Here is a 13668-nt window from a genome sequence, read left to right on the forward strand (position 1 = left end):
TTTTGTTTACAGTGTTTTTCCCGGACATCTTTGATATTTCTAATTTTGAAAAATAAAAAGAGCGTAGGTACTATAATATAACCTACGTCATTGTTTCAAATTTTATAAATATTTAAAATTAAAATACGGATAGAATTTAATAATTTTTTTATATTTATTTAATTAAGCTAACAATGCAATAACACCGGACGAAAATGCTCATATAACACTTACAATTTGGGTAGAAGAAAAATAATTCCAAAAATTATTAAGCATAGGTTTTTTTCAATGAACAATAGAAGAATAGTTAAATACTCATTTAAAAATCCGTGGCGTCCAACCGCATTAAATATGCCAATACCGAAAACGACAACGAACAAAAAATGTTACAGTTATTCAGGTTTTATCAAATCTGTGGTTGAAAAACAATCTCTATATATAAAAATGAATTTCTGTTCGTTAGTCTCGCTAAAACTCGAGAACGGCTGGACCGATTTGGCTAATTTTGGTCTTGAATTATTCGTGGAAGTCCAGGGAAGGTTTAAAAAGTGAAAAAATATGAAAAAGCTCGGAATTATATAAAAACAAAAACAATTTTGTTTTTCCTTTGATGTGTCCCCTTGATGTGTCTTTTATTTATCGATTGAGGCACTACGAAGTCTGCCGGGTCAGCTAGTTTAAGATGTAAATCAGGTTTTTTTAAATGAAATCACTAATTTCGTTGAACTCAATGAAACCCCACGCTTTTTTTTTCCCTACCTATGCAGATAACCTTGAGAGGCTATATCAGCGTTACCCTAGCGTGTAGGTGAGCTAATATATAAATTAATTAAATAATTAATAATTAATTAATAACTAATTATAATTACCCTAGCAAGAGCAGTGCTTCGCAGAATCTACCACCGGATCGGAAACGCGACCGATCGGGTGGTACACTACCCTGACTCACAAACGAATGCAGATTTTAATTCTAAATGAAGATTAGATGCGTATGTACATTTTTCTGTGCATATGCAAATTGTGCTTAGCTGCGCCTTAAAAAACACAGGCGAAACCACAGACGTAAAACTATTTAGACTTCACAGTTGTAATTAAAAAATTCTGTTAAACCATGTGTAGCGGTTAGTTCCGCAAAATAATTGTTTAGTTGAACTTTCGTATTTGGCCACTTCTAAAAGCTGCGGGAGCAATTAAAAATCTGACCTTTATTTAATGTTATAAACGTGTATTTTTTTTTAAATTGCATATTCTATCGGTGGAAATATAAAATTGGATATTATTATGTTAACATCGCATTACTGCCGACTGCAAAGGATTTCCTGAGTCTAGATAATATTAATATGGCCACATCATAATACATGCGTCATCACTTAGCTAATTTGAATCGGTCGCTCTGGATATTTAAGGGGCTATGGATTGCAGCGATTTTCTTATTGGATTACACATGAACATTACAGTTTACAAACTACATTTTAAAACATAGCATCCGCATCACGTGCCTACATAAACAAACAAAAAAACCATTGGCACGTTTTGATGCTTTCTCCATCGGAACCATCGAATCGTGAAATGAAAACTTATCTATTGTCCAATATCTCTTGAACTACCGTTTGCAACTGAACTCACTAAGAGTATTATTGTTCATTTATGTTATATGGTATCTGATCCGTGACCAAAGATTGTGTTAATGCACCTAGCTAACTAAGCACGTCGGAATGCGAAATTCTAGTGCACTGTCCATTGCAAACGATTTGCGTTCCAAACTTTAAATACAATTACGGAATCGGAAAGGTAATTGAAAAAAAAATTGGTAATCTTTTGACTATTGTTGGTTCGACTCTCTGGAAACTTCAGCGTGTAAAACCGAATAGTACATGTTTTTAATATTTTAATTACCCATGAAATAAATAAAAGTAAAATATATACTTACTATAATACCTAGAGGTATTTGTAACACAGATAAAGCACTATCCGTAAGCAATGTAAATCCGTAATAAGTTAGAATGTGTTAAACCGTGTCGCCTGTGACTCATTTCGGTTTCAACCGCCTTCACTCTTATTCTAAAGACAGAATTCTGTTAATAAAATTTGATTTGTTTTTTATCATACAAAAATCAAAGGTCAGCCGTTTAGTTTTAATAAAATCACAAGCAGGATTTGTTTCTAATACCAGATCGAGTCGTGACACTTCTTTCATTGTCAAGTCTAACGCAATTCATAAAGCGAACTGTTACGCCATTATTAATTGCATTTCGTGTGGCCAACGTTGTCCATTTAATATTATCTTCGTGCTGGAAAATCGTTTTTTAACTATTTGACTTTGAAACGTTATTGAGAATACGGAAACTGCGTAAACTTGAATTCGATTCGTAGCACGCAATTTTCAGTTGCTTCAGTTTTGTTTTGTAATTGTAATAGACTATTACTATATTAGTTTTGTGCAATTTCGCTAGAGAATGTTCTTAAATTTACTAATTCAAGTAAAAGAAAAAAAAACTTATTGTGCTACGCTTGAGTTGAGTTTCGAAGGAATAATGTTGATAGAAGAATTTTATTTATAAATCTGTCAAAAGAGGATGACTTTGTTAATAAAGACTTAGGTTGAGAAATCAGTTATGATATGCGAACAATGCTAAAACCAATGAACTGTTTCGGCTATGCAGTAATGCGAAAATCGAAATGACTTTGATAAGGCAATTTGGACTGAGCTTCTTTTGTGGCAGAACTAATAATAGTGATTTATAGCTGAATTGTCAAATATCATTCATATTCATGTTGGTCTTGATGGACATACGGAAATTACAACTCGTGTGGTACATCAATCATGAATGCTGTCACTTGAAGTCGTCTTGCATTCAGTATGAGTGCAATACGAAATATATCTATAATCTCATTTTTTGCTAGCTCGTGATACTTTCTAATACTAAAGTGCTAGCTTGAGCGGGACTACAAAAACTGTAATGTCAAATACGGAGAAAACTGTAAAATTTATAAAACAATTGCAAAATTACACGATCTAAGCTTATCGTGATTTGAAATGGGATTTGGATCCGCTCACAGATCAGATGCGCCTGAGGTGGTACTAAATTAAATCATTAAAATTGAGTTAATCGAAATCTAGAATCGAATTAAATTAATTAACTAATGAATCTTACAACATTCTGTACAACAGTCTTACAACAGGCTGTCAAGTCGTTTCGTAAAAATATTTTGTCACTGTCAATTCAAGGAAGGTAGTACTATAAGACCACATTTTTTTAATTAGACTTCTTTTGCTACATTGTAGTAATTTACTTTTGATTCTAGAGCTTAAAATTTAAAACTCAAATAATATGCATCAGGTCTGAAGAGATACATTAAGAGAATTCAAATCACAATAAATGTAATGAAGGCTTTCTTTAAAATCTGAAATGTCATTCTCAATACAAGACTTTCGCTCAGTGTAAATGCGTGTGTGTAAATCGTTTAATTATTAATGATGGTAAACTCAGTCACCGTTATTCGGCACTTAATCACGAACAAATCCTTGTGTAATGGCATGTGGATTTTAGACACCATTATCACGTTTCACTTTCGTTTGCGTAACAATCTTGTTCAATCAAGCTTTGGTTCTGTAAATATACTTAGTCTGGCCATAAATACTGTTACAATAAAAAATAAAAAAAATCTATTGCAAATAACATTTATTACTTTTACAGTGTGTTAGTTTAATACATAAATAATAATAATTTATCACCCCACTCCATTTTAATATCGCAAAATATTGTACAATGTATTGGCGCCCAAATGAGAACACTCAATGAGCAATCATATAAAAATGACAGATTCCAAATTCAAATGTAATATTTTGTTTATTTTTAATTGTAACAGTATTTTTGGCCAGACTAAGTAAATAAATGTTTTAGGAAAATATAGTATAATACAAGTATTTTTAATAGTAAGCCGAAGCATAATAAATAACAAAACTTGTTATAACTTATTACTTACACGTATATAACTTGTAATATCCTCACCATTATTAATTTCATGCTTTGTTAGTTTTTATTTTATTAAAATATATTTTCCTCCGTCTTCCGTCGCGATACCATCAGTTTCTTCTAAATTATATTATATATTAGTAATAAATTACTTTATAATCTTACTGGTCAAAGGTACAAGAATATTTGATACGGCAATTCACAACAAATTCCCGGTAGTTACTGGTATTGTAGTATTGAAAGTACTTAATCTTAGGTCAGTATCGTTTTAAATTTGGCCTATTGCTACAGTTTCGTACTTGACTTTATGGTCGTTCTAATTACCTTTATCATATTGATCAATCAAACATAAATACTGATAGTAAATTAATAGTTAGCCATTTAAATTCCAATTAATGCCATCATCCTGTTTACGACTTGGATTATTTCAAAATTCCATCGGAATGGTCCAAGTTGTATTGATTTAATTTCAAGGATTTATCAATATAATAATATGTTATGTTCCGTCATCGAGGAATAACGGTTCACGGACAGGCATCGATATATTTAAGTTTTCTTAAGACTGAGCTCATACTAGATCAGCTTCTTAATTTCATCACTAAAATAATAATTGTGTTAATAAGTATTCTCTTTTGGCTGCTAGTTCAGATTCTATTCCGGTCAGTAATTTGTTCATTTAAAACTACAGTCCATTTGATTTAGTTCCATCATATAACTTCTAATACAGTCCACCTACATATCTAAGAACTGTATTAATACAATAGCTGACACAACAACCTGTGTATAGATCTCTCGACATCTGTGTCAGTGTCGTCACGAGCTATCAGCCCACAATGTCTAGTGTCAATAGACTGTGGACAATCGTTAATTGAAGACGTTGATTCATTTTGTATCGTTACATTGTTGAAGGTATTCATGTGTCGTAACATTACTGAGATTAGTTAAATGTTGTTACAATATACTCCTTAGTGAACTGGTTTGCTTGAAATTTAAATTTCGTAGTGGATTTTTTTATGTTGGCACTTTACAAACCATAATTAGAGTGTCTGTATAGAGGATGTTTGAAGGAAAATATTTGCCCCTTATGTTAGGGGATTAAAAACTTTTTTTAATAAAAATAGCTTGTATTCCTATCATTGAACATTTATCTCTCTATTAATATTAGTGATAGGTTCTCGATGGTTCATTAGTATTTGGTGACAGGTGGCTTTATAACTTGATAGGTAGCATCCACCGGACCTAATTCGCATCCTAGTTCTTCGGTAGATACAAATCCAAAATTATACTTTGCCCGCTTAACAGCTAACAGCCAGATACCTATTGGGTACATGATTGGATGGATAATCGTTGATCTAAACAAAAACATACATATACAGATAATTTGATCCGACAAACTGGTTTTGTAATAATTCAAAACGTTTTGTGACTCATGCATATTTGATTATTCATCTAATGCCTTATAATTAACCAAAATCGAAACGGAGTATCGATTTTATATTATCCTGTCGAAATCGATTTCCGATCGATTTCTTTCCGCGCCTGTTCAATGTTATGCAATTTTCCTGTTAATAAGTTTATTATATCATAGGTCAGTAGCCCTATTAAGTGTTTCTCCTTGGCTTTTGTAATTATACGAATGATTTCCCTTTATTTTAGCGGAAATAATCGCTTTGACTTGTAATCGTTATCGAATTATTTCTGCTGCATAACATCCCTCACTTTTTGGTATTGCGTATGTTCTATTTACAAAAAAAAAACTTTCTAAATTGTTCCTGCTGCTATTTAGTTAATCATTTGATAATTCTCTTTGCCTACTATTTAACAATCAATATCCACTACGCATTAGTTGTATGTACATAATTCTATTAACTCTAGTAATATTATTTAGTTATGTCATGTGATATGTTTCCAGGATTTACCAATTTATGTTTATTAACGAAAAACGCATCCAGGTGTGCTTAGTGCGAGTTTCTTAACGTTCTCGCTAGCGTAAAAGTTAACCATCCCATTCCATTCCATACAAATATGAGCTACCTAACTTTTACGCTATCGAGAACGTTAAAAAACTCGCACTAAGTTAAACACACATTTCCTTGTGCTCTGCCAACCTAACACAAAAGTCCAACCCTAATTTTAGCATCATTTGTTCACATTCGTTTGTAAGTATTGTCTTTTAATTTTAATATGTGATCCTGGACAACAAATACACTAATAAAAAATTCTATATGCACAGATCAATCCCTCAGGCAGCTCGGAACATGTATAGGTACTCAACGCAACGGAGTCAAGGTTTACAACTTCTCTATTCGAATAAGATGTGACATTATGTTACATATTATTATGTGTTCATGTGGTTATACGTCTAAATAAATAATTATTCACTGTTGGTGCGGTCTGCGCAAACACCGGTTGGTAGTACCAACCTGCATGATTCTGCCGCAAAACGATCGTGTCCCAATGGATTTGAAACTTTAAAATTATGCACAATCAGATTTAAAAAAAATTGTAATGAAATAAATTAGTGAAATAACTTAACTCAATTTTACCATCGTTTTATAGTATTAGATATTTAGTAGTCGTCGTGGCCTAACGGATAAGACGTCCGGTGCATTCGTGTTGAAGCGATGCACCGGTGCTCGAATCCCGCAGGCGGGTACCAATTTTTCTAATGAAATACGTACTCAACAAATGTTCACGATTGACTTCCACGGTGAAGGAATAACATCGTGTATTAAATGAAACCCGCAAAATTATAATTTGCGTAATTACTGGTGGTAGGACCTCTTGTGAGTCCGCGCGGGTGGGTACCACCACCCTGCCTATTTCTGCCGTGAAGCAGTAATGCGTTTCGGTTTGAAGGGTGGGGCAGCCGTTATACTTGAGACCTTAGAACTTGTATCTCAAGGTGGGTGGCGCATTTACGTTGTGGATGTCTATGGGCTCCAGTAACCACTTAACACCAGGTGGGCTGTGAGCTCGTTCACCCATCTAAGCAATAAAAAAAAAGGATCGTTCTCTGACATTTTTATTATTAGTTTCTTCCTTTACTAATTTTTACCACTAGCACGGCTTTTAATATTATTTACTCGTCTCCTATTAGCCGAATATTACTTAATACGAATACTTCTATTTGTCATATGAAATGATTTTGGCTTAACACACACACAGTGACAATAAAACAAACAATTAATATGCCACCAACTACAATGGGCAGTACACACTAGTCCTAACATTTTGTTTGTCTATTCTTATTTAGTTTTTATTCAATCATGTGAATTTAAAAACACACATTATTATTGTTCTTAATGTCGTATTGTTAGATCATGATAATTAATATAAAGTAAGATATATAGCGTGTTGACTTTATTACTTATCAATAATCAAGTTCGTATATAAATAAAACTAGAGAATTACCCTTTTTTTTTTTTTGATAAATTGTGTTGTTTACAAATTATATTTAAATACGAATTACATATTGATATTATATTATTATTTGTTATTATCTTTCAATAAAAAAAAATGTTTAAGTTGATTATCGATAAAGTTGATTATTGAAAACACGAATAAAATAAACATTTCTTGAAAATAAATCGTAGTTAGGTCGATTTATCGCCCCCGAAATCCCCTGTGTACAAAATTTTATGCAAATCGTTGGAGCCGTTTCTGTTATTCAGATTATATATTTATATACAAAAATTGCTCGTTTAAAGATATAAAAAAAATTCCTCTTACCTACGTACACTGAATGCGGGTGTGACTTAGCGTAATGTTTTAGCGCAAGATCATCGTAATTCGCATTTAACGAGATCCACTTGATACTTAGTTCGTTGCGCAACGTTACTTCGTGCGTAAAATAGCTTCTGGTTTAACCACATAAGCGTGATTCTCTATAAGGCTTATTGGTTTAAATTGCAAGTTGTATTCCGTGAAGCTCTTCTTATTCATGCACTCTGATCAAATGTAAGCAAGTTGTAATTAAAATTATAATCTTAATTAATAATTTCAACTTTTTGATCTATATCTTTTAATGTTCTTGAAGATATTATAAACTTAAAACAGACGCAACGATAAAATCTACCTACCTACCTATTTAATAAAAAAAATTAAAGAATGTATGTTAGATTTTTTGGAATGCATGAAACACATGATGCAATAAAAATTCATGAACCGAGCTTAATTAGCTAAGTATGTATAATTTTTCATAATTAACAATTAGTAAAAAAATATCCAAATTCTTAAGGAAATATTTACCTACCTTGTTACATGTTAATGTTTTAAGATTAGAATTTGTTTTAACGGGGAGAATTGTAACGCAATAGTCAAAAATATGAGCAAATTATATAATTGATGATTAATTACTATTGATTTGGTTAGGCAGAGAAGCTGTGAGCAAGTCTACCTAGTGTAGTTATTGGAATCTGAATTCTTCCGAGGCTATGTTTGGTTCGTAGTCTCAATTACCCATCAAGCCATAATGCTTAGCTGCAAAATGGCGGTACCGACTCCTGCATTACACTAGATCCCTTAAATCAATTAATATGCAAGAATGTGTTAAAGATCTCTTTTGAGATTCAAATAATAATAATAATAAATAAATAATTATTTAATAACAATCACGCCACGTTAACTGGCCCCGTGCTAAGTTCGTAAAGAACTTGTATTACAGGTACCAGATAACGGAAATAAATGTAAGATTTTTATTATACACATACATATATTTAATACACATCCATAACCCTGGAAAAGACATTTATATTTACCATACAAATATCTTCCCTTGGCGGGATTCGAACCCGCGACTCCCTTGTGTAGTGACCATGTCACTTACCACTACACCAGACGATCGTTAAAATGTTGACGATAAATGCCTTTTTTGTAATGCAATGTCTAATATTTAACCAGAAGCAAGTATAATATGTAGTATCGTGTATCTTACTTTGAAAATGACGGAATTTTCCCTACATTTTATATTCTTAGGGAGGAAAGATACAAAAATCCTTAGTTAGTACTTACAACATAAAAGGAATTGAACTCCCTAATTATCAAATTTGGAAGGTTTTACGTCGATGGTGTATAATGAAAAAAAAAACAACAATTATAAATAGAAATTCTTAAAATAAAAATAGCCTGCGAACGCGCGTACACAATCGTGAGGCGCACACAAAAACACTAAAACTATGAACTTGTTTGATGTTGCGACCGCGCGCACCAATTATGTAACGAGTCTCCCAACACTTTCTTAGTTACACATTACGTTTGCATTTACATATTAGACAAAAAAAAAACTGAACCGCTTTAAGATCATAATAAGTAATATGCGTTTAAGTAGCTAATGCGGAACGGTTTCCTGCGATATTATATTATGAAATATGTTCGTTAACTGTTACTCGCAAAGTTAGCAACATTAACGGTACAGGAAACGGGAAGATAATCTCAGCACTGTATTTTCCGAAATCTACATTTGTACTTGATTTTCGGGCAGCCTTAACAAAGCACAAAAGGCTTGGATTTGCATTCGACTATAAACACTAATTCGAGCATTTGGATACATGAATGGATATATGAAGTCGTCGTGGCCTAAAGGATAAGACGTCCGGTGCATTCGTGTTGAAACGATGCAACGGTGTTCAAATCTCGCTGGCGGGTACCAATTTTTCTAATGAAATACGTACTCAACAAATGTTCACGATTGACTTCCACGGTGAAGGAATAACATCGTGCAATAAAAATCAAACCCGCAAAATTATAATTTGCGTAATTACTGGTGGTAGGACCTCTTGTGAGTCCGCACGGGTAGGTACCACCGCCCCGCCTATTTCTGCCGTGAAGCAGTAATGCGTTTCGGTTTGAAGGGTGGGGCAGCCGTTGTGACTATACTGAGACCTTAGAACTATATCTCAAGGTGTGTGGCGCATTTACGTTGTAGATGTCTATGGGCTCCAGTAACCACTTAACACCAGGTGGGCTGTGAGCTCGTCCACACATCTAAGCAATAAAAAATAAAATAAAAACATTTACCTCCTATTTTCTAGTATCCAAGTATTTCATTTATTATTTAAGTATTTCTTTCAAACAGGAACGCAAGAATGTTTCGCGGTATAAATAGGCACCACTTTACTGCACGGTTTTTTGTATCTTTTTAAAATCCTTGGAACAAAACTCTAAGTTAGACCTAGATAATTTATTTTGGTCACTGAAATGTTTATTTCATAATGCAGATTCGTTATGCAATATACCTTAATAGGAGTAAAAAGTACCTAGTCAATCTATCAATCGGTTATGGGCTAGTTTTTTTACTAGTTCTTGTCCTAGTAATGCTGTGAAATTACTTTAACGTTGCTCAGAACCTTGGCGGCTGGTAATTATTCGTAGAATACACTCGAAATTCCGAAGACGCGGATAGGTGGCAGTATTGGTGATTACAGAGACGTAAAAAACAGTAACACTTGATTTTTTCAAATGTCACGTGACAGCTGACACACGGGATGATCATCCCGTCGACGTGACTGATCAGTCACGTCGACGTTGTCTGCGTCTACTTTCGAACGCGGTTGGGTTAATTTAAAAAAAACTACGTTTGTTTTTTTTATTTGTAATGTTAATATCAAGATAAACTTCTTAAAATTGTTTTTAGGCATTTCCATAACTTTCATGGGAAAATAGTATAGAGAGAGATGGAGAAGCCTCTCAAAAGCCGCAACCAAATATTAAGACTTACGTAACCACGACCACTCCGCCAGGAGTGAACGACTGAGAAGAAGAAGAATATCAAGATATTAATTATTTTTAATAAATAAATATATTTTTTTCGTCCGACCATTTCGAGGGAGTGCGTCCTCTGGGACGTTTGCCCTCTATCTTGCCCGTCATCATCAGCCGCTCAAGCTAGTAAGCCTTCTTTCGAGCAATGTGTCCAAAGAACTCCAATACTCTATTGATTGGCTTGATAAATAGAGTTCTTTTTATAATGCTAAATGACATGACCCGGACAACGTTAGGTATGTCTGCTATAGTAAATTCAACAGTGTGGTCATGATCATCATCATTAATCGTCCACTGCCGGACATAGGCTTCTCCCAATTTACAGCAGTGAGCCCGACCGTTGGCTCTCCTCATCCATTTCGTTTGCCGGTGCGCCGTCTCCACTCAAGAACCCGTTTTGGCACAGTGAACGTCGGTTCCACGGCATATACATAAATACATATGTCCAGCACGCTGCTACTTCAGCTTACCGACTCACTGAACAGACAGTGCGTAAGCTGAATCGTAATTATACATAACAATGGATCTATAAATCGACGAGTAATTTACGAACCAGAGAGTGATAGACGCAACTTTTTATCTCGGGAAATATCGCGCGGTTTTTGTTCGTGAACGATAAATTTAAAATTGGTGAAACCGCAGGGTACGTTTATTTATACAATAAAAAAATAAAACAAAATCAAATTAATTGTAATAGAATATTGTACACTTTGAGGGTCCGCTTAAGAGTCTTTAATGACCATAGGTATTTATGCACCATTATCGAAATATTTAACTTTGACAATATCTACGCAACGTCTATAAACTAGCTGACGTGTGGCGTGATACTATTACTCATAAAAATAATAATAAAAAGCGAGACTTTAAATATTATAAGGAGTTCAATTCACTTCAATTACAATCAAAGAACGAAACTTAAAGCGTTGGGTATTAGTACAATGAGAAAGCGAGCGATTTCTCATGTTGCGGTACACGAGAAATTAATAGAAATTAACTTCTTGACTGACAATAGACAACAAGAAGACAAGAAATTTAATAGTCACTATTGAAATGACTATAGAAACAAACTACAACAGAAAACAATTAAGTAACTGTATTTGGATAAATCACATTAGTTTTATCATAAGTTTTAAATTATTATAAGTAATTCAATTTATTTCTCGATAAATTGATAAATCGTGTTATGTAGCACTTCTCTATTTGTGTATAAAGAAACCGAGAAAGTTAATTTTTATTTCTTGCACATAAAAAATCTGTATATTTACCTCATTTCCATTGTCACGCACCGAAAAATTATCCGTGAAAAATTACAACACTGATTTCTGTATACGTCAAAAAGCGCGCGAAATGACCGAAACGCGCCAACGTCTGACGAAACGAGACTGTTCGGGCTAAGTGCTTTCTCCCGGCTTTATAACATGGCACGGGCGGACCGACTTGGTGGGCTAAAGAAAGAAGCCGTTTGGCAACCTTAGGTAGGCAGGTACGCCGATCGAACGAATTGACCAGCATTTTTTGCTTTAATTTTTATAGTATCTGTTCTCCAGGCGACGCATCGTATGTCCTTAGTTGGATTTTGTTAATTTCATTTATAGTTTCAGACATGATTCTCGAGTTTTATTCGTTAGTGTTGCAAGCAAACATTTATCTATTTAGATATTAATTTTCAATTTTAATCCTCAGATTTAAATTTGAAAATATGCACAACCTTTGAAGAGAAAAGAATACAGTAAGTACCTACTACTACTAGTTAACTTTTACGAGATCGAGAACGTTAAAAAACTCGCCCTAAGCGCACTGGTAAGCTCCAGTAGCGCAGCTATACGATCTGAGGCCCATGGCAAATGATGGATGGTAAATTAGTTGATTTTAAGTACACAAAATTTATAAATTACGTTATTTTGAGATCGCGGCTCCGTCATGCCAAGGGCCCGTCGCATTTTGCCAACCTAGCCATCTTAAAGTTACGCTACTGGGAGGCGTACGATCGACGATCTGTTTTACACCGCTGCCTTTTAAATTATAGATGTCTGCTTCAGCATCCCACTCGGTATGTGACATCTTGTAACTTATTTCCACGTTAAATAGATCGGTGCGGGTTTTGGTAAAGCGATGCTAAAAGCTATCACTTATTGACATCGATACTGCCTTGACAGACAAAATGTCACAACACAAAAATAGTATATTAAAATAATCTTTTTTTTCCCCTACCTATTCTCTGGTAGCCTAAGGGCCTGTCCCAGTACGCCCGGACGGTTAAAAATAATCGTTAAAACGAGACGCCTTTTGGGCAACATATGCGACAATCCTCAGCATCAAAGGTATATTTTATCAAACAGATTGCACTTTCTTGTGTGGTCACTCTGTTATAAAATGCCAGCTAATATTTAAAGAAACTATAAAACTTCAAGGACATAGTTTTATTGTTTGTTATTCAGGCGCCAAAATAGTAGATTCATATTCATAATTTATTGCACCAAATATGTACAATTATTTCAAAAATTATGTACATTGTGCGTAATAAATGGAATGCTCTTCCCTAATTTTATCATTTTTCTCCATTCTGTAGAGACAAGTACAACAAGGACAAAAGTACAGACGCAAAAATTTTGCCATCTTTGATTTTGTACGATTTGCCGCGCTTTCATTAGAATAGAAAATTGCAGTATTTTCTATGCGACTGCATGCAGCATTATAAATTTTTAAATCATGCTTCGGATTAAATGGATTATTAATTTTATCGTTTTCTAAATCGCATGGTTTGTTTTCTTGATCTACTTTTTCCCAAGAGGTCAACGGTAGGAGATATTCTTCCATGTTAATACTATGCTTTGAAGGAGTTCTTGATTGCTTTATTAGTGTGGCTAAATTAACCATCGATGAAGTATCTGGTTGGTGGAAACCATCCCCAGGATTTCCATCATTTCTTTTCAGAGCATCGTTGGTCAAG

General features: G+C 33.9%; 1 protein-coding gene across 3 annotated transcripts in view; it reads right to left on the reverse strand.

The window, feature by feature from the left end:
- The window catches only part of LOC101737536 (uncharacterized), a 29804-nt gene extending 16840 nt beyond the window's left edge, over positions 1 to 12964 (reverse strand). The window contains exon 1 of one of the 3 annotated variants that reach the window (XM_038021939.2): positions 11984 to 12964. In XM_038021939.2, the coding sequence (XP_037877867.1) occupies positions 11984 to 11994 (11 nt within the window). In that variant the 5' untranslated portion in view covers positions 11995 to 12964. Of the gene's footprint in view, positions 1 to 1909; positions 2495 to 7688; positions 7977 to 11983 lie in introns of those variants that run through there. The other 2 variants (XM_062668392.1, XM_062668391.1) reach the window with 2 other exon arrangements.
- Between the last annotated feature and the right edge of the window lie 704 nt (positions 12965 to 13668).

The sequence above is a fragment of the Bombyx mori genome, chromosome 4, assembly GCF_030269925.1.
Source record: "Bombyx mori chromosome 4, ASM3026992v2".
Taxonomy (NCBI): Eukaryota; Metazoa; Arthropoda; class Insecta; order Lepidoptera; family Bombycidae; genus Bombyx; species Bombyx mori.